General features: G+C 41.6%; 1 protein-coding gene across 1 annotated transcript; it reads right to left on the bottom strand.

The window, feature by feature from the left end:
- Positions 1 to 1,395: 1,395 nt before the first annotated feature.
- On the bottom strand, positions 1,396 to 5,811 carry c5ar1 (complement C5a receptor 1). Its single transcript, XM_003222870.3, has one exon. The coding sequence runs from the start codon at positions 5,210 to 5,212 to the stop codon at positions 4,151 to 4,153; it is 1,062 nt and encodes a 353-aa protein (XP_003222918.2). The 5' UTR covers positions 5,213 to 5,811; the 3' UTR covers positions 1,396 to 4,150.
- Positions 5,812 to 20,656: the final 14,845 nt, after the last annotated feature.

Genomic DNA, 20,656 nt, shown 5'->3' with positions numbered 1-20,656 from the left:
GTCTGTTACGATCCAAGCTGTGGGTTAGGCCTGGTGAGAATAGAAGCCAATAATTTCCAGAATATAACTCACCAGGTTGAAGCAGATGCCACCAAAGGATTTTATTTAATTTCAGCTGAAAGTAATGCCAGCTTGCGATAGTTCGCCAAAAATAGGCTGAGATCCATAACATAGCAAAGCACACACTTTTATACAGTTTTAGTTTGAATTACCTACCCACCGGCCAGCTCTGTGTTGATTGGCTCTGATGTTAGAGCAGAGGGGGAGCCACTAGGAGCCTCCTCCAATGAGGGCATGAGCCCCATCTGTGACCTCACTCCCTCGCTGGCCAATGGGGGGGGGGGTGGAGGTGCGGCAACAGGATAACAGTAAACAAGATTATAGGTGACTCAACGATGCTTGTGGATCCATTGATTGATTTGGCCAGTTCCATGAATGGGAGTCTGACCCTTGCTGGCTTGTATCTCTTGTGGAAACAGGATCCGTGATGGGATTATTTCTGTGACTCAAGGTCCGAGGAAAACGGTGGCTTTTCAAGCCTTGCCTCTCCTTTCCAGGAAGATGAGTCTTTTTAAGATGAATAGTTTTCAAAATGTCCAAAGGGGTTTCTCCCAGGTGGCCTGACATTAATGTCCTCCGAGGTCTGGGGAAATCCATTGTGCACTGTAGATAGTGATATTCAGAATCCAAGGAGAGGAAGATGGCATTGTTTTGAGACAGTTTCATTAGCATGAGCCTGGGGCAAGCCAAACATGCCAGGTCGAGGCATGTTTGGCCAGTTCACCGCGAGGTCATTTTGCTTCAATTTGATATATGCATACATGGAGGGAAAGACATTACACAAGGAAATAATATTGGCTATAAGAAACAATAGTAATGTAATATTATGATAGTGACACGCAAGGGAGCCCCAGATCTGGGGAGAATTTCCAGATAAATCCAACATCCCATGGGGCTGGGGAGACAAACACATGATTTCCATGGCCGTTTGTCCAGGCTTCACCCCTGGACGCGTTTCCAGGGAGCTTCTTTAGAAGGGTATCCCAGGATTTCCCTTCCAGCCCAGGCAGGCAAAGGGGCCAGGTTGGGGTACCCTGAAACTTGGAACAACGCAAGGAGAGGGGGTTACAGGCATGGCAGAAGGGGGAAGGAAGGTCCCTGATACTTCATAAAAGTTTATAAAAAGTTCGTAAAAGTTTATAAAAAGCCAAAAAATTGATATGGAGTCCATGGAGCTGGTTGAAAGAAAAAGCAGGGTGGAGGGTAAGTTATAGTTTCCCAAGGGTTAGTGCAGCCCGGAATGGGTGCTGGGGAGAGAGAGAGAGAGAGAGAGAGAGAGAGAGAGAGAGAGAGAGAGAGAGAGAGAGAGAGAGAGAGAGAGCGCCTTTTGGGGCTCAAAGGGAGGGAAGGGAATCCCGAACCCCAGAATCAGAAAGGAGAGATACATAGTAATACATGCAACAGTGAAAGAGGTCAAATACATTTTGTGATATGGTTTCCAGTAATACATTTTGTACCTTCTGCTATAAATATATGAAATGTGGGACATAAGCCTTGATTAAAATGTACACACTATCTAACATGGGAAAAGTCCTTGTTATTGTTATTGTGGTCTTTGCAAATTAACCAAGACATCCAGCCTGATGTCCTTGTCAAAACTATTAATTCCTTAAATCATCAGTCACCTTCGATCACACTACCACCTCACCCACTTCATAGGAAATCTGCTACAAAACAGGAGAAAATCCCACAATATCTGCCTTGAACTGGGATATATGAGTCCATACTCAGATAATGTGGGATTTTGTGTCTTGATATTCTGGGATATAAGGCTGTGTGGAAGGGCCCTCAGAGAATCATGACCTGGGAATTTTAGCTGTTGGTAGTTTTGGGCTCCTGATTCAATCAGATTCCAGCTGGAACATCAAAGAGACACAAAGTCACAAGTTTAGTAAGAAGATTGTTTATTGATTACACCAAGATATTATTAAAAGATATGCAACAATAATACTTAAAGCTCAGGCTAACATAGCATACCCTGTTTCTCCTAAAATAAGACATCCCCAGAAAATAAGACCTAGTAGAAGTTTTGCTGAATTGCTAAATATAAGGCCTCCCCCGAAAGTAAGACCTAGCAAAGGTTTTGTTTGTAAGCATGCCTGCCGAACAGACCACCAGAGCATGCAGGATCGGTAAATGTACGTACCATAGATTGTTGTACATGGAAATAATGGTAGTAACAAGAAATTCTTGATAGGATTCACAGTTTGTCTGGTTATGCTGATTTGTGATGACAACTACTGTGCAGTATATAATAAATGTTCATTTTTTTTTGTTCAACAATAAATGTGAATTCTTTTCTATGGAAAAATAAGACATCCCCTGAAAATAAGACCTAGAGCATCTTTGGGAGCAAAAATTAATATAATACACTGTCTTATTTTCGGGAAAACACGGTATGTCCCTTGTCTTGATTGAAGTTGCCACTCATCACACCTGTCTTTCACTGGAAATCCACATGATGACTCAAACAGGAACTTCAAACTGGGTTTCTGGTTCTACATAGTTCTATGTCCCAGGATCTGATCCCAGATTAGCTTCTTATCCCAGATTATCTGGCAGTGTAGATTCATATAATCCAGTTCAAAGCAGATAATCTGGGATCAGATCCTGGAATATAGAACTATGTAGAGCCAGCCTGAGATGGAAGTCACCCAGTTATCCCCTTTCTTACTTCTCTTTTTTTATTTTTGAATAGAAAGAAACCACTATAAGGGCAGTAAATAATATTTTGAAATACAGTGTTCCCTCACTACTTCGTGGTTCACTTTTCGCGGATTCGCTGTTTCGGGGTTTTTCAATAATCTCTAAAAGACTATTATAAATCATTAAAAAATTACAATTTACAGCCTAAGGAAGGGAGGAAGGAGAAACCAAAGGGAGAGAAAAGGAGCCCAAGTGGCAACAGGAGAAGGAGGCGATTTATCAACACATGAGTGGTTGATAAAGACTTAAAATAGTGTATAACTACTAAAATAATGTATAAATATTAAAATAAATATGGTGTCCCTACTTTGCAGATTTTCACTTATTGTGGGTGTTCCTGGAACCTAACCCCAGTGATAAGTGAGGGAACACTGTACATCACAAAACATTTTGAAAGTCACTATTTAATACTGGCCTGTCTTGGTATTGTTCCGTAGCCAAGCAAAGATAATTTAGACAAACTCTTCATATTATTATTATTATTATTATTATTATTATTATTATTATTCTCAAGTGCTTTAACTAGGGATAAATTTTCCACTGCTGGTAAAGTCTTATCTTCAGTCTTCATCTGAGTCCAATTTCACAGAGTGATCCATCGTTCCATGTCTTCCCTCCAATCAGTTCCAGGTCTCATCTATTCTTTCATCATGTCCAGTGAAAAAATGTGAAGTTGCAAGTTCACGTTTGTGGACCAAAGTACTGGAAATGGTTGGATTTTAGCCCATGGTCCTTCTTCACAACACTTTGGAACATAAAGGATGTAGATCAGTGGTTCTCATCCTGAGATTCCCAGATGTTTTTGCCTACAAATCCCAAAAATCCAAGCCAGTTTACCAGCTGTTAGAATTTCTGGGAGTTGTAAGCTAAAAACATCTGGGGACTCCAGGTTGAGAACCACTGGTGTAGATCCTAGGCTAAGCAACTTGAATGGGGATTCTGGCACCTTTGGCCCTTCAGGTGTTTTGGACTTCAACTCCCACAATTCCTAACAGCCTATATAGCATTGAGCCATGGGAGTTAAAGTGGGGTCAAACTGCATGAATTCTACAATATAAATGTCTCCTTAGTTAACTACACAAGAATTCACATCAACCTTACACATTTTCCATCTAAACATATACCCTGGCATATACACTTTGTAGGAAACGATGTGTCATTTTTGGTCATCTTCACTGTCTTCTCATGTTAAAAAATATGCAAGTTGCCACTCTTGACAAAGGCAGCGAGGAATAACCCCATCAAGAGAAGCATCGTAACAAGTATGTGTAAAAGTGATTCATAGCCTCTATCACTCCCCACCATGGAACTGGGTGACAGGCTGAAAGCAAATGTGACCATTGAACCTGTATTGCAAAGGACGAGCCCACCTCCACTGCTCATATCATAAGGTCGTAGCTGTGCTCCGGTCCTCTGTGGTTGTGCCGGCACCCTGTGTCTGGCCCTTGGTCATGGAATTGGCCAACATGGCCTCCTCGCTCAAGATGTTGCGTAGCAAGACCTTCAGGGAGCGTTGAATCTTGGACTTGAAGTCCTGGCCAGCAATGACATAGATAATGGGGTTGATGCAGCTGTTGATGTAGGCTAGAGCCACCACAAGTGGATCAGCCTCACTTGCAGAATTGTAAAGAGAACTACTCGGGAGCTCATTGGCAAGGATCAGGCCAACCACATGGTAGGGAGCCCAGCAGACAAAGAAGCTGACGATGACCACCAGCACAACTATGATAGTCTTCTTGGAGCGCATGAAGCGGCTGCTTTGCACCCGGGAGACCAGCAAGCCGTAGCAAACACTGATGACCACAAAGGGGATCAGGAAGCCAAAGAGGAAGCGAGTGACTGACACAGAGATCTCCACACTGCGGTGATTCCCACCAAAGACAGCATAGTTGAGACCACAGCTGGTCAAGTTGAAAGACTTGGGATCGAGCTGTCGGATGAAGAAGGAAGGCAGGGTGAGGATCAGGGCCAAAATCCAAGCTGCCCCACATAGGCTCCAAGCAATATGGTCTGAGCGATGGTTCTGGCACCAGATGGGCTTCATGACCAGAGCACACCGGTCCATGCTGATGAGCATCAGGAGGAGGACACTGGCAAACATATTGAGGATCATCAGAGAGGGCAAGAGCTTGCAGGCGAACTCACCTAGCTGCCAGTGGTTGCTGGATGCCAGTGGTACTGCCAGGAAAGGGAGGGACAGGCAGCAGAGAAGGTCAGCAAAGGAGAGATTGAGGAACCAGACTGTGTTTACTGTGTGCGTCATCTGGAAGCCCATCACCCAGATCACCGCCCCGTTGCCTATTATGCCCAACACGAATACAAGAGCATAAAGGACCAGTGCTACCCAGATGATGGAGCTCATTTCATTGCTCAATACCTCTTCAAATTCTTTAGGAGTATAGTCTGAATAATCATAATTGTCATCCATGATTATATTGTCACCCATCGTGGACAAGAAAAACTTCAAAGACACACAAGAGGAGAAGCTTCGTGATGCTTGAGCTAAAGGCCTCCAAACTGGAGTGTTTGGGCCTTGCTTCTAAAAAATCAAAAAGGAAAAGAGTTACATCCAATGTAAGCATCAACCCAGTTTGCACTAACTGTTAACTCCTTTGCTGTATTATAAATAGCAGCCCACCCAGCATCTTTACAGCAAGGCAAAAATGCAAACACATTATAACTGCAGCTACAGCAGGCATAAGAGACAGACAGAAACATGCCAGCAGAATTAGATATTGCCCATTGAAACACTGGAGAATACATGGAGATGAAATCAGGTGATATGATACAGGTAGAATTGATTTATTTATTTCCCACATTTGTGCCCTGCCCTTCTCACCCCAAAAGAGACTCAGGCCGGCCTTACAACAGGCAGTGATTTGATGCCATACACATACAAATTCATAAAATAAACAAATACAATTGAAATCCCAGCAATTAAAACATCAGTTATTAAAACTTAAAATCATGCAATCCTAATCATAAAGTATATACTTCACAACCTTTGAGGATACCTGCAATAGATGTGGGCGAAATGTCAGGAGTGAATGCCATACAGCCCGGAAAACACACAACAACCCTTTTGGACAGTTTCTGTAAAATCATAAGGTAAAGGTTTCCCCTGACGTTAAGTCCAGTCATGTCTGACTCTGGGGGTTGGTACTCATCTCCATTTCTAAGCCAAAGAGCCGGCGTTGTCCGTAGACACCTCCAAGGTCATGTGGCCGGCATGACTGCATGGAGCACCGTTACTTTCCCGACCTATTGATCTACTCACATTTTTTCGAACTGCTAGGTTGGCAGAAGCTGAGGCTAATAGCGAGCGCTCACTCCGCTCCCTGGATTCAAACCTACGACCTTTCAGTCTGCTAGTTCAACAGCTCAGCACTTTAATACACTGCTCCACCGGGGGCTCCACTTGTAAAATCATAGTCCCGGGTAATATGGTAGACTTTATACAGCATTTTTCTATGTTGCACCGTGCCATAGCCTGCCGTAAGGAAAAGGGAAATGAGATTTCCAAAATTGAGTCTTACAGTGAACCTGGCTGGATTTGGAAGGAGAGAGAAACACCAATACATTTATTTCTATCTTTAGAGACAAAATTTAAAAAGTAGGTGGAAGGGGATCAAGCAGAAGCTGCTTGGGTTCTCCAGGGGAAAAAAAAATGAAGATAAGCAAAAAGTGGAAACTGTGTTTGTCGAAGTGACATTCTTCCTTCTGGATGTACCAGAAGACAACAATGCCACCTTTGAAGGATGATGCTAGTGCAGGGGTCCTCAAACTTTTAAAGTGGAGGGCCGGTTCATGGTCCCTCAGGTTGTTGAGGGGCCGAATTATCATTTGAAAAAAAAAATGAACAAATTCCTATGCACACTGCACATCTCTTATTTGTAGTGCAAACCCACCCCCCAAACAACAATCATTTATTTATTTATTTATTTATTTATTTATTTGCTGCATTTATACTCCACCCTCTCTCACCCCGAAGGGGACTCAGCGGCTTACAAGTTGTACGGACATACAATATATTATATTATTAGCATAGTACAATATTAGCATTATATATTACTATATTGTACTATACCACTATACCATATTATTATTATTAATAATTATATATTATATATTAAATGTAATATTAGTAATATTACATTTAATATGTAATATATAATATATAATTAATATTATTATATTATACAATATTATTACATTGTATTATTATTATTAGCCGCCCTGAGTCCCATACTGGGTAAGAAGGGCGGGGTAGAAATACTGTAATAAATAAATATTATATTGTATTACATTACAATACAGTAGAGTCTCACTTATCCAACACTTGCTTATCCAACGTTCTGGATTATCCAACGCATTTTTGTAGTCAATGTTTTCAATATATCGTGATATTTTGGTGCTAAATTCATAAATACAGTAATTACTACATAGCATTACTGCATATTGAACTACTTTTTCTGCCAAATTGGTTGTCTAACATGATGTTTTGGTGCTTTATTTGTAAAATCATAACCTAATTTGATATTTTATAGGCTTTTCCTTAATGCCTCCTTATTATCCAACATATTCGCTTATCCAACATTCTGCCGGCCCGTTTATGTTGGATAAGTGAGATTCTACTGTATTATTATCAATATTATAGTAAAGGTAAAGGTTTCCCCTGACATTAAGTCCAGTCGTGACCGACTCTGGGGGTTGGTGCTCATTTCCATTTCTAAGCCGAAGAGCCGGCGTTGTCCGTAGACACCTCCAAGGTCATGTGGCTGGCATGACTGCATAGAGCGCTGTTACCTTCCCGCCAGAGCTGTACCTATTGATCTACTCGCATGTGCATGTTTTCGAACTGCTAGGTTGGCAGAAGCTGGAGCTAACAGTGGGCGCTCACTCTGCTCCTTGGATTTGAATCTGGGACCTTTCGGTCTGCAAGTTCAGCAGCTCAGCGCTTTAACACACTGCGCCACCTCAATATTATATGTATACACAAGATATTATATTATTACCATAGCACAGTATTAGTAAATGAATGAACCATACAATATTTAAAAATAAAAACAATTTTAACCAACATAAACCTATCAGGATTTTAATGGGAAGTGTGGGCCTGCTTCTGCCCAACGAGATAGTCAAGTTAAGAAGGGTTGTTGTTGTTGTGTGCCTGCAAGTCATTTCAGACTTTGGGCAAGCCTAAGTCTAAAACTGAGGGCGGGGGCCAGGTAAATGTCCTTGGAGGGCAGCATCCGGCCCCCGGGCCTTAGTTTGGGGACCCCTGTGCTAGTGTGTACAAGGTAGATTTTGCAAGAGCAGTCAAAAGTGGTGAGGAGGGGGTGCTGTGTCAGTAGTTCTTGCATCAGTTCCCTGTCCTTTCTAAGGAAAAAAAAAGGAGGAAATGAGACCCCCGCTTTTCCTGGTGCTCTTGATCTAAAGCAGCAGTGTGTTGGAAACATTTTGTAACACTTATGCAAACTCATGCAAATAAAAGGAATTCACTAAGCTGACTTTGCAAACTTCCCCGAAGGCCTGAATTTTAATCCCCCCCCCCCCCCCCGCTCCTTCATTTGTGCTTCCTTGTCTGCTCGCAACTTCTCTTGCCTCTTGTCTCTTAGCCTTGTCCTCTACCAAGATCCCCAGAGCTCTCTGAACACAGGATGCATCTACACTGTAGAATCAATGCACTTTGACAACACTTTAACTGCCATGGCTCAGTTCTATGGGATCATGGGATTTGTGGTTTGATAAGGAACTAGTACTCTTTGGCAGAGAGAAGGCTAATGATGTAAAACTGCAACACTCATGACTGAATAGCATAGACCCATGATAGGTAAAGTGGTGTCAAACTGCATTGATTATACAACATAGATGTACTCACAATAGAAGCACAGCTGATCCACAATACTTTGACTCTTAGGGCCTTTCACATAATTATAGTACTGTGACTGCACTTTAACTGCTATGGTTGGATCCTGGAGGAGCCAAAGATTTGCAGTTTGTGCATGTGCATATGTGCCTTCAAGCCCCCTGTCAACTTAATTAATTGTATAGGCTTATATTTTGGCAAGGGATACTCAGGCCCCTAATACACTGCCATATAATCCATATTATCAAAGCACATAAACTACATTATCTGCTTTGAACTGGATTATCTAAGTCTACACTACCATATAATCCAGTTCATAGCAGATAATCTGGATTTTATATTGCAGTGTAGAAGGGGCTAGTTCACTACTCCTCTCATCTCCACTGCCAGATAATCCGGGATAAGAAGATAATCTGGGATCAGATCCTGGGATACAGGGCAGTGTAGATCTAGCCAGTTTTCCATCCAAGTACTAACAAGGCCAAAAATATATTTAAAGTCTGCCTTCATACCGGAACCTACTTAGCCTCCCAGATCTGATGGGATTTGGTAGCTTCACATTTAAAGAAAAACGGCATTGAGAGTTCTGATAAACTGCATTGATCTGGATTATATGGCAGTGTAGACTCATATAATCCAGTTCAACATGGTTCAGTCTGCATTATATGTGTCTACACTGACCTTTTTTTATCATGTCAGAAGCGAATTGAGAACATACTGCAAGTCACTTCTGCTGTGAGAGAATTGGCCATCTACAGAGACGTTCCCCAGGGGATGCCCGGATGTGTTACCATCCTGCTGAGAGGCTTCTCTCACATCCCCGCAAGCTAGGGCAGACAAATGGAAGCTCATCTTGTCTTGCAGATTTGAACTGCCAACCTTCAGGTCAGCAGTTCAGCTGGCACAAGAGTTTAACCCATTGTGCCACCATGGCTCCTTCTGATCATTATTATGTGGCAGAGTAGATGGGGCCTCAGTAAACTACAAACCCCAAGAATTCATAAGATAAAAAGAGCATGACTTGCCTGAGATCAACTAGTAGGTTTCATTGATGGGACTTATATAAAACTTTGGTAGCGATTCTGGAACAGTTGATCATGCAACAAGATATTAGCCAAGTTTTAAAAAGATGGAAGGAGTGCCTTATTATAAAGAAGAAATAATGTATTATTTAATGTTTTTAATTAGGCTAGATTGCCTGTAAAATGAATGTAGATAGCTAGAAAAAGATGTTGATTAAGTCTTATTGTCTTAACTAATGAAGATTAAAAGTGTGTATTGCCCAATCTGTTCTTTCTGCAAAAAAAGCAAAAGCAGCATCACGTAATCAAGATATTTAGTCCTCTCCTGCGTGACAGAGAGATTTTTGTCCCTAGAATACTACTATGCCAGCATATGGCCCAGGAAGAATTTTCCAGCCTCTAGTGACATTTTTTTTCAATTCCCAAATTTCTAGCACTGCAAAAACTTAATCCTTCATGTGAATATTTAGAAATAGCATTTAGGCACTCAAAAGAAAAGGGGCAAACAACGTGAATGAAGGGACTTGAACTAACAGATGGGGGTGAGTGTAAGTCTCACTGAATGCTAGAAATTTGGGGTATAAAGAGAAGATATGGGATGAAAGAGAGCAGTATAGAAATGCAGTAAATAAATAAGGTATCATTGGGTCCTGACTTCCCATTTGAAGGGCAATGCATTCATCTTCCATAGCTATACCCCTAGCATAGCAGCTCCTCTCCTTGTAGGAGCAGAACTCCTTTTTTATAGGAAGAGAGATGCAATAGCAAACTTGCATCTAAGCTATTTTTAAAGAAGTCACAGTGATTTAGACAAAAATGAAATTATGGCTATAGGATGGGTGACACCAGGTCCGTAGACAGAAAAAAAATTCAGGGGGGGGGGTTTAAGCTTTTTTTTTCTGAGATGACTTTTGAGGTCAATGTCTCCTGATTTGGCAGGAGATCTCAACAAGGACCTGAAATGACCATCATTGTGCAAAGGTTCTTCACAGGTAATAGGTCCTGAATCATTGCTCCATCTTTAAGTCAGTTCTTGTCGGCCACAAAGGACAATTGTTTCCATAATTGGCAGAAGTTTATTTCTGTTTCCTTCTGCTTTCTTTTTATTTCCTTTATCATGATGACGTCAAAGTGTTTTCCACTGTGAATTAGCAAGAAGTTTTCAACCAAGCACAAGTTGTTTTGATGGGACACTGTTTTTTGGTGTCTATTGCATTTTTCCGTCACACAAATGGTTTAGCAACCAATGCCCCAAGCTGCTGATGACTACCTTTACCCGCAACTTCTCCTCCAAACACCACACTGTACTTACAGAGTTTTTTTATTGTGTCAGAAGTGACTTGAGAACATACTGTAAGGTGCTTCTGGTGTGAGAGAATTGGCTGTCTACAGAGACGTTGCCCAGGGGACACACAAATGTGTTACCATCCTGCTGGGAGGCTTCTCTCATGTCCCATTTACAGAATGAACCATGTACATTTAATGCGTAGGCTAACTAGGGAAATCTGCTGAACCATTTGGGCTGAAATCCCTATTGGCTGTTAGAAATTGTGGGAATTGGAGTCCAAAACACCTGGAGGGCCCAAGTTTGCCCGTGCCTGTGCTAGGGTGAAACCTGGCTTGAAAACAGTATGTGAAAGGGATCTACGAGTCTTTGTAACCCACAAACTGAATGAGTCAACAGTGTGATATGGCAGCTAAAAAACCCAATGCAATTCTAGGCTGCATCCATAGTAGTAGTGTCTCTAGATTGAGAAAAGCCATAGTCCCACTCAATCCTGCTTTGGTCAGAATTCATGTGGAATACTGTGTCCAGTTCTGAGCATCATTATTCAAGAAGGAGATGGATAAGATGAAGTGTCCAGTGAAGAATGATCAAAATGATCAATGTTTTGGGAACCAAGTCTTATGAAACATGGCTGAGGGGTCTAGGTATATTTAACTTCGGGGGGGGGGGGGGAGGAGAGAGAGAGAGAGAGAGAGAGAGAGAGAGAGAGAGAGAGAGAGAGAGAGAGAGAGAGAGAGAGAGAGAGAGAGAGAGAGAGACTGAAATGGGACATTATAGCCACATTTGAAAGGATTTCCCATTGAGGAGGGAGCAAGCTTATTTTCTGCTGCTCCAGAGACTTAGGACACAGAGCAATGGATTCAAATGCAGGAGAAAAGATTTCACCTAAATGTTAGAAAGAACTTCTTAACAGTAAGTGCTGTTTGGTACTGGAGTATGCAACATTGGAGTATGGTGGAGTTTCTTTCTCTGTAAGTTTGTAAGCAGAGGCTAGAAGGCCATCTGTTGGGAGGGCTTCATGAAAGGCACTGCTGACTAACTCAACCAGAGAAGTCTGCCATAGCAGAGCACTTGATGAACCAACCTGGACACAGCATATTATTTGGGAACACAGAAATTCTGCACCACATTAACAACCACCATGGCAGACTACACAGAGAAGCCACCGAAATCCACAAACATGTAGACAATTTCAACAGGAAACCATGAAAATGAACAAAATCTGGCTACCAGTATTTTTTAAAAAAACTCTAAAATCAAGACTTTGAATGTGATTTTCCTGCTTTTTGGCAGGGGGTTAGACTGGATGGCCCATGAGGTCTTGTCCAACTCTATGATTCTATAATTCTATGATTCTAGGACAGTAAATAAAGAACAACACTCAGAAAACGGGAATTCCAGACTGGAAATAATCAAGGCCAGCTAACACCTCCCAACAAAGGATGCCCCCAGGCAGGAAGCAGCAAGGCTTTAAAGCTGCAAGGCCATTCAATACTAATCAAGCTGGCCAATTGCAACATTCACACTTACTTCAAACAGACAGGAGTTCTTTCTCCCACCCTGGACCTTCCACAGATATAAAAACATCACTTGCCTAGTTTCCAACAGACCTCACAACCTCTGAGGATGCCTGCCATAGATGTGAGCGAAACGTTGGGAGAAAATGCTTCTGGAACATGGCCATACAGCCCGGAAAACTCACAGCAAGCCAGTGAATCCGGCCATGAAAGCCTTCGACAACCCAAGGCTTTGGTTGTGTTTTCTTTCATATAGCCTTGTGCTCTTTCTTCCCCAGATCTATGCTTTTAGCCTTCTTCACCAAACTAAATGTGAGTGTTATACTGCCACAAGCAAAGCAGTACACTCCACCTGGTTTGTCCTTTTCAGCTCCATTCCCACCTCCCGGATATCCAGTATCTCTTGCCTCACCTTGATATCTCTTGATCAGTATCTCCCAGCCGATCCCAAGTTCACCTCCACCCCTATTCAACTCCCCTTACTCCAGTTCCCGCTTCTCACCACTCTTTTTGCATCTAGACATCATGAGGATTGGGAAGAAGGACCCCAGACACATGCACACACATATATGAACATGTATAGCATCACGCTCAGCATCACACAGCCAGCAACTTACCTGATAGATAGAAAAAAAGAAAGCCAGGCAGCGGTTGGTGCCTCTCACAGTACCACCAGCGCAAAGGAGACAAAGAAACACAAAAGAGGAACAGGCTGAGCAAAGTTGACAAACCCACCCTTTTTTTCTCAATCTCACTCTATAGTAAAGTTAAAGGTTTTCCCCCTGATATTAAATCTAGCCGTGTCCGACTCTGTGGGTTGGTGCTCATCTCAATTTCTAAGCCAAAGAGACGGTGTTGTCCGTAGGCACCTCCAAGGTCATGTGGCCTTGGACCACATGGAGCGCCGTTTACCTTCCCGCTGGAGCAGTACCTATTGATCTACTCACATTTGCACATTTTCGAACTGCTAGGTTGACAGAAGCTGGGGCTAGCAGTGGGAGCTCACCCCGCTCCTTGGATTCGAACCACCGACCTTTCGGCCAGCAAGTTCAGCAGAGTGGCGGTTTAACCCGATTTAATACACTGGCGATTTAACCTGGTTTAATACACTGGGGGCTCATTCTATAATTATTTATTTACGACATTTATATCCCACCCTTCTCAAAGCGGCTTTCAAGTTATGTGTACATACAATACATTATATGATTAGCATAACACAATATTAATATCATATATTGCTATATGGTACTATACCACTATACTGCAATGTTATTAGTAATATTACATGTAATATATATAATTATTATATTATTATATTGTACTACAATATAATGATCAATATTATATGTACATACAATATATTATATTATTAAAGGTAGGTAAAGGTTTTCCTCTGACATTAAGTCTAGTCATGACCGACTCTGGGGGTTGGTGCTCATCTCCATTTCTAAGCCAAAGAAGACACCTCTTATCCGTAGACACCTCCAAGATCATGTGGCCGGCATGACTGCATGGAGAGCCGTTCCCACCGGAGCGGTACCTATTGATCTACTCACATTTGCATGTTTTTGAACTGCTAGGTTGGCAGGAGCTGGGGCTAATAGCGGGCGCTCATTCCACTCCCGGGATTTGAACCTGGGACCTTTCGGTCTGCAAGTTCAGCAGTTCAGTGCTTTAACGCACTGCACCACCACCAGGGGCCCATTATATTATTAGCCTAGCACAATATTAATATCATATTACTATATTGTACTATACCACTATACTGTAATATCATTAGTAATATTACATGTAATATATATAGTTATTATATGATTATATTGTATTATTATTAGTATTATATTGTATTACAATATTATGATCAATATTATATGTACTTACAATATATTATATTATTAACAGAGCACAATATTAGCGTTGTATATTACTATATTGTAATAAAGACTGCCTAACACATCATTCCTCTCTGAATTATATTGTAGGAAGAAAAAAATGGCAAAAGAGGAACTTTTATCTTGTTTTACATGAAAATAATGAGCTGCCTGGAAAAAATATCGATTTCTCCCTTTTTAATATCAGCACACATAGGGATCCTCCAGAATTGGGAAAAAATGTTCCTCTTCAATAATACCTTTTTGCAGTGTTGAATGTACTCTCTTGCTGCTCAGCTTTTCATCTATGAAAAGTTGGAAAATATACATTCTCCATTGGAATTCCCTCTGAAACCTCTTCCTTGCAATTTCCTACAAGGTGCAAGAGCTCCATAAAGTGAGTGTGTGTCCATCAACTCAAAGGAAGGCAATGGAAAAACTGCTATAAATAAAGCTTGCCAATAAAACTCTAGGACAGGGTTAGTGTAAGTCGATAAACATATCATTTTAAAAAGGAAGCAATGGAGCAAGGCATTACAAAAGCCTTCATTGTTTGTACCATTTATTGACATCGGTGCAGCAGAAGTCAGCATCTAAAGTCCATCTAGCATACAGCTGTCTTCGTTTTGCAAAAGTTTAATGATTTCAATATATTGTCACTACTTCCTGGCTTAATGATGAGTGCATTACTCGGAGCAAATTTGGGACTTAAGGGATGAACAGATGCCTCAAGTTGGGATAACTTGCCCAGATTTCATGCAATGTGGGCATATTTAAAGAGTGAGCTAAGACATATGAGGGTTGAATGGAAAGTAATGCCTCCACCTTCGCTATTTCGATTTGGATGGGAATATTTTAATAAATCAAACGCAGAAATAATCCTTAGAATGTGCTCTTTAACTACCACTATTCACTTTTCCACATAATCACCAGACAATTGAATACATTTCTGCCAATGATGAACAAGTTTTCTGAAGTCGTCACGGAAGAAGTCGACACTCTGTTTCCGCAACCAGCGTCTCACAGGACCCATCGTGCCCAGATCTTCTGATAGCCAAGCTTGTGAAATGCCAATTATGCTTGAAATTTCTCTCTGAGTGATACAAAGATCATCCTGAATCAATCTGTCAACCTTTTGCTTGTGAAACTGGGTGGTTGTTGTCACAGGACGTCTAACTCTTTGTTTGTCACGCAAGTCAGATGTTCCCCCCTCAACATCTTTAAACTTACTCACCCAAGGACACGCAGTACTCACATCAACACAATCACCATAAACAGCTTGCATTCTCTGATGAATCTCCTTTGGGGTGACACCTTCTGCTGTCAAGAATTCAATGATGTTGCTTAAGTCGCATTGAACGACTGTCTGTGCAGGGTTCCATACTTTGCACTTTAACAACACAACTGTTCAATGCTAAGGCTTCCCGCCAAATGGAACTGTAGAGGAGAGTCTACTGAACAAGCCAGTACCTGCTGCATACCAGTACTGCCATCTGTTGAGGAGTTACGAAGGTGAAGGCATTACTTTTCATTCAACCCTCGTATTTTTAGAGAATAAGCAATTCCGAGAAACATTTGCTGAAAAATACAAGTAAGAGGATGAGGTCCCCCCCCCCCTACTGAAATGGCAGACAAAGGTTTGAGGTAATGAGACAAAGAGAGTTCTGGTGGCTGTAGAAAAAGAGACGTTTATTCTCAGTGGCCAGAGAGAATATAGACCCTCCTGTCTCCAGGAAAAAAGGGTACAGAACAAAGAAACACAGGTCCTTATATACTAATTTTGCCTTCCTCTATCTATGTCACATAGGCATTATCTATCACAATTAGTGTCAAAAAAGTCTTACTTTGCACTTTACTGAAAGCTATTTTTGCATTTTCCTAAAATATAGGCTACTTTCAAGACCTCTGACCCTCCATCAGAGGTCTTGAAAGGAATTCTTATCTAAGGAATTCCTATCTTAGCTTGTCAGAGAGTCATTAGCACTCCTACATGGCGCCAGGTCTTATCGTGACATCCCAAAAGCCTTAATTTGTCTTTTGTCTATTAGCTTATCTATTCTTGTTGACACTTGACATATGTCTCTGTCACTTAGGGTGAACTTTGGTCTCTGCTTGGTCTTGCTAGGCAAAGTGTATTTTGGGGCTATATGCACACAATCTGCTTGTGATTACATTTTCCCTATTCCTATTTCTAATATTATTACATTCAATATATAGTTTCCAATACAAGTATTATATTTTCCCAATACACCTTCATCACCACCAATAATTTTGTATTAGGGCACCTGGCTGTTTACTCTGGGCTTGATAAAGCCGTCCACGTTGGTGGCTCTTACTCGATCTTGTGGCAATGAGTTCTGCAGATCCACTCTGGAGAAGAACGTCCTTTAGTTTGTCTTGAATCACTCACTGTTCATTCCCATAGAATGACCTCACTGCATTTTGGTACTTTTATGATGAGAGAGCCACTTCCTGGACACCATGTCCATGATACCATCAGAGTGCAATGCTGTGGTTGCCCTTTTTCAAGATGGTTCAGCCCCTGGTTTCCTTTCTGGCTAGTGGCCTTTTTTCTCCTTTTGCCACCTATGCTGACATAGTTGCACAGTGCAACAAGATATTACTTAATGCATGACTATATGCATCTTTATGATGCCATGTATGTAGGGCTATAGCCAAGAGTGGGTAGGAGTTCAACCCCCCCTCCCTTGACATTTTTGGAAAAAAAAACCTGGTTTACTCATGAATTTTAACTGGCTAACCAAATCCCCATGATAAGCCTATGAGAAGCAAAAATTAAACGCCCCCCCCCCCGCCCCCCAAAACGGCAAGCATGATCTCAAGCAAATTTTGACACTTTATTCACAGGTCATTACTTGCAACAATAGCTGATATAGTGCAAGCAACCAAGTTGTCCCACTCATAACTGGCAGGCAAAGACCCTCATGTGTTAGGATTTGAAGGCCCTCATGTGTTAGTTTTTCTGGTGATATAGAGTGATAGATTTGGCATCATGTCCATTTGTTACCCCACAGACAGCGTTTACGAGGTGCCACTCAAAAAGGCACAGCAACTGACGTGCAAGCTTTTGAAAACAAGCATTTCTTCATCAGGAAAAGCTGATTTCTAAAAAGCGTACAAAGGAAGCTGGGCAGGAACTTAAAGTTGAATCACATAGTCTGCAGGCATACTTCTAATATCTCAATTTGGCAGGAAAAATCCCCCAAAAGATCCACTGTTTCTGCCCCCCCCCCCCCCTTTCCATTTTTAAAATGGAAAAAGTGGGTTGACTGTCTCTGCGTTTCCCATTTCTCCACCCTTGGTCCCAAGTTTCCTTCAATTGCAGCAGACTGAGTTCAAAGGGAGAAAGTAATCTGCATTTAATTCACTCAAGATACATCTGCATAGTAGAGTTAATTCAGTTTGACACCACTTTAATTGCTAGGCTCTAGTCCAGGGGTCCCCAAACTTTTTAAACAGGGGGCCAGTTCACGATCCTTCGGACCGTTGGAGGGCCAAACTATAGTTGGCCACCAAGCAATAAATAATAATAATAATAATAATAATAATAATAATAATAATAATAATAATAATAGTAACAACAACAAAAAGAGGGTTGGAAGAGACCCTTTGGGCCATTGAGTCCAATCCCCCTCTGCCTTTGTGCACCGAAAGCACAAACAAAGCACCCCTGACAGATGGCCACCCAGAAAAATGTTAATAATAATAATAATAATAATAATAATAATAATAATAATAATAATAATAATAATAATAATAATAATGGTTGTAAGAGAAGAAGAGACCTCTTGGGTAATTTAGCCCAACCCCCTTCTGCCCTTGTGCAGAAGGGGGCCGGATAAATGGCTTTGATGGGCCGCATCCGGCCCCCGGGCCTTAGTTTGGGGACCCCTGCTCTAGTCTATTATGCAATTGTAGTTCATAAGGTCTTAAGCCTTGGGTTGATGTGGCCAAAGTGCAATATATCCCAATGCACACTGAGAACCCTTATTGTGAAACAAGTCTTAAGATGATTGTGAGTTTTCCTTGCTGTATGGCCATGTTCCAGAAGTATTCTCTCTTGATATTTCACCCACATCTACAGCAGGCATCCTCAGAGGTTGTGAGGTCTGTTGAAAACGAGACAAAGGGGGTTTATATATCTCTGGAATGTCCAGGGTGGAAGAAAGAACTCTTGTTTGTTTGAGGCAAGTGTGAATGTTGCAATTGGTCACCTTGATTAGCACTGAATTGCCTTGCAGCTTCAAAGCCTGGCTGCTTCCTGCCTGGGGGAATCATTTGTTTGGAGGTATTAGCTGGCCCTGATAATTTTCTGTCTGGAATTCCTCTGTTTTCCTAGTCTTGTTCTTTATTTACTGTCCTGATTGTAGAGTTCAAAAGGAAACCACTGACCGCATTGGGAAGCTGATGAAGAAACACAACCTACAAACTATAAACAAAGTCTTGCATTTCCCAGCCGACTTATACAAAAGCAAACTACTTCATCACCTCCTAGTCTATGTGCATTCATCATTAATAATTCTTGCCATTGTAACCTACACATTGATGTTACTTGGCCAGAAATGTGTCTGTTTTCATCTGGAAAATGATGGAGGATATACTGCGACAGGCATTTTATAAAAGCTGCAGCATTATTAAGCTCTTATGAATCAGAAGGAAGGGCATATTAAGCATTTCCAGAAGCTTCTGTCTCTACCCTCAACTAACTGGCACTTTCTGCTAGCAACAAGATCCATCGGAAATATAAGGAAAGAGTCCAACAATAGTTTTCACTGGGTGCTTGTGAAGTAATTTTCCCCGCTATCTCAATGGCTGTGTCAGGATTGGCTGAAATATATCTAGTGGCCGCCTGTGATTTGCTCTCAGGTCCTTGTATGCTGTTGCTGCATGGATTTTCCAAACCGGCTATAAATGGTAAGATGTGCATTTGCATCAGTGCCAGATTTGCTCCGTTTGAGTGCTGGGGGTCTGGATTGGCATGTCATTAAATGCGCCGTTGCCTTCCGTTTTTGAACGCCTTTATTCTTGAACTTGGAACAGGTTTCCCTTTCAAATCCCTGAAAAACCACTTCTGAAAGGGAATTAAGCTGCCAGATTTGCTTGTCATTGTCCCCCAGTAACAGTAAAGTCAAGGACTAAAGTTTGGAACCAAAGATGATGTATCCACAGATTCTGCATCCATGAGTTCCACCGTGAAAAATAAATCAGAAAAAACAACCTTGATTTTACCATTTTATATAAGGGACACAACTTTATTATGCCATTATAGATCATGGGGATTGAGCATCCATACATTTTGGTATCTGTCCTGGAAACTTTTACTTACTTACTTACTTAGGCGATCCCTCGTAGTTCGAGGATTATTGTCTTCCATCTGTGGGGTCTTGGGGGCGTGTCCGTAGATGGCTGAAGAGACCTATTCTTGATCTGCATGTTCTACCACAGTGAGGACATCGGTTTCCAGGTGGAAGGCGGTCCCAGTCAGGGTTGGCTTGGCGCTCCTTCCTCTTGGCACGTTTCTCCCTTAAGCCCTCCATTCGTGCATCTCCGAACTCCGCAGCACTGCTGGTCACAGCTGACCTCCAATTAGAGCACTCAAGGGCCAAGGCTTCCCAGTTCTCAGTGTCTATGCCACAGTTTTTACGGTTGGCTTTAAGCCCATCTTTAAATCTCACCTCAAAAGGAAAGAAACCAAGTAGTTTCAGACGCAATGGGGTTAGGATTAGATGCACAGTAATGGGATAAGGCATCCGTCTCCATATTTTCATAAACAGATGCTTTAAGGTCAAGGTAATAAGCAGATCAACCCACCTTGTTCTGCTTCACTAAAGTCCCCAGGTTCATTTCTTCCTCCAACAATTCAAAGTGAGGTGATGCTTCCATTTAATGGCTTCCAATGTTTTCTGACACTTCCAAAGGGGAAACAAACATTAAAGCAAGGTTGGATGCCCCAAACCATCCCCTCCCACATCCCAGGAAAGAATATAATTTGTCTTCATCCCCAAATCCCAAATAAATAATACTGTAATAAATAATAATAATAATACACTTTGTTTATATTCCACCCTTCTCCCCTAGGGAACACAGAGCGGATTACAACATTTACATACATAGGCAAACATTCAATACGTTTACAGTCATATACAATGGGATAGACAAACACAAAGGCAGAGGCTTTAATCTCTGGCTCTGGAGAGGTGCTTTTTTTCTCCATTTTCAAGCCAAGAGCTTGTGTTGTTACCGCCTAGTTGTGAGGATGGCAAGATTGCTTTGCCTTTTCCTGCCTGAAGCAGTACCTATTT

Source organism: Anolis carolinensis, unplaced genomic scaffold (genome assembly GCF_035594765.1).
Source record: "Anolis carolinensis isolate JA03-04 unplaced genomic scaffold, rAnoCar3.1.pri scaffold_10, whole genome shotgun sequence".
NCBI lineage: Eukaryota > Metazoa > Chordata > Lepidosauria > Squamata > Dactyloidae > Anolis > Anolis carolinensis.
This window is presented reverse-complemented; position numbering and strand designations above follow the sequence as displayed.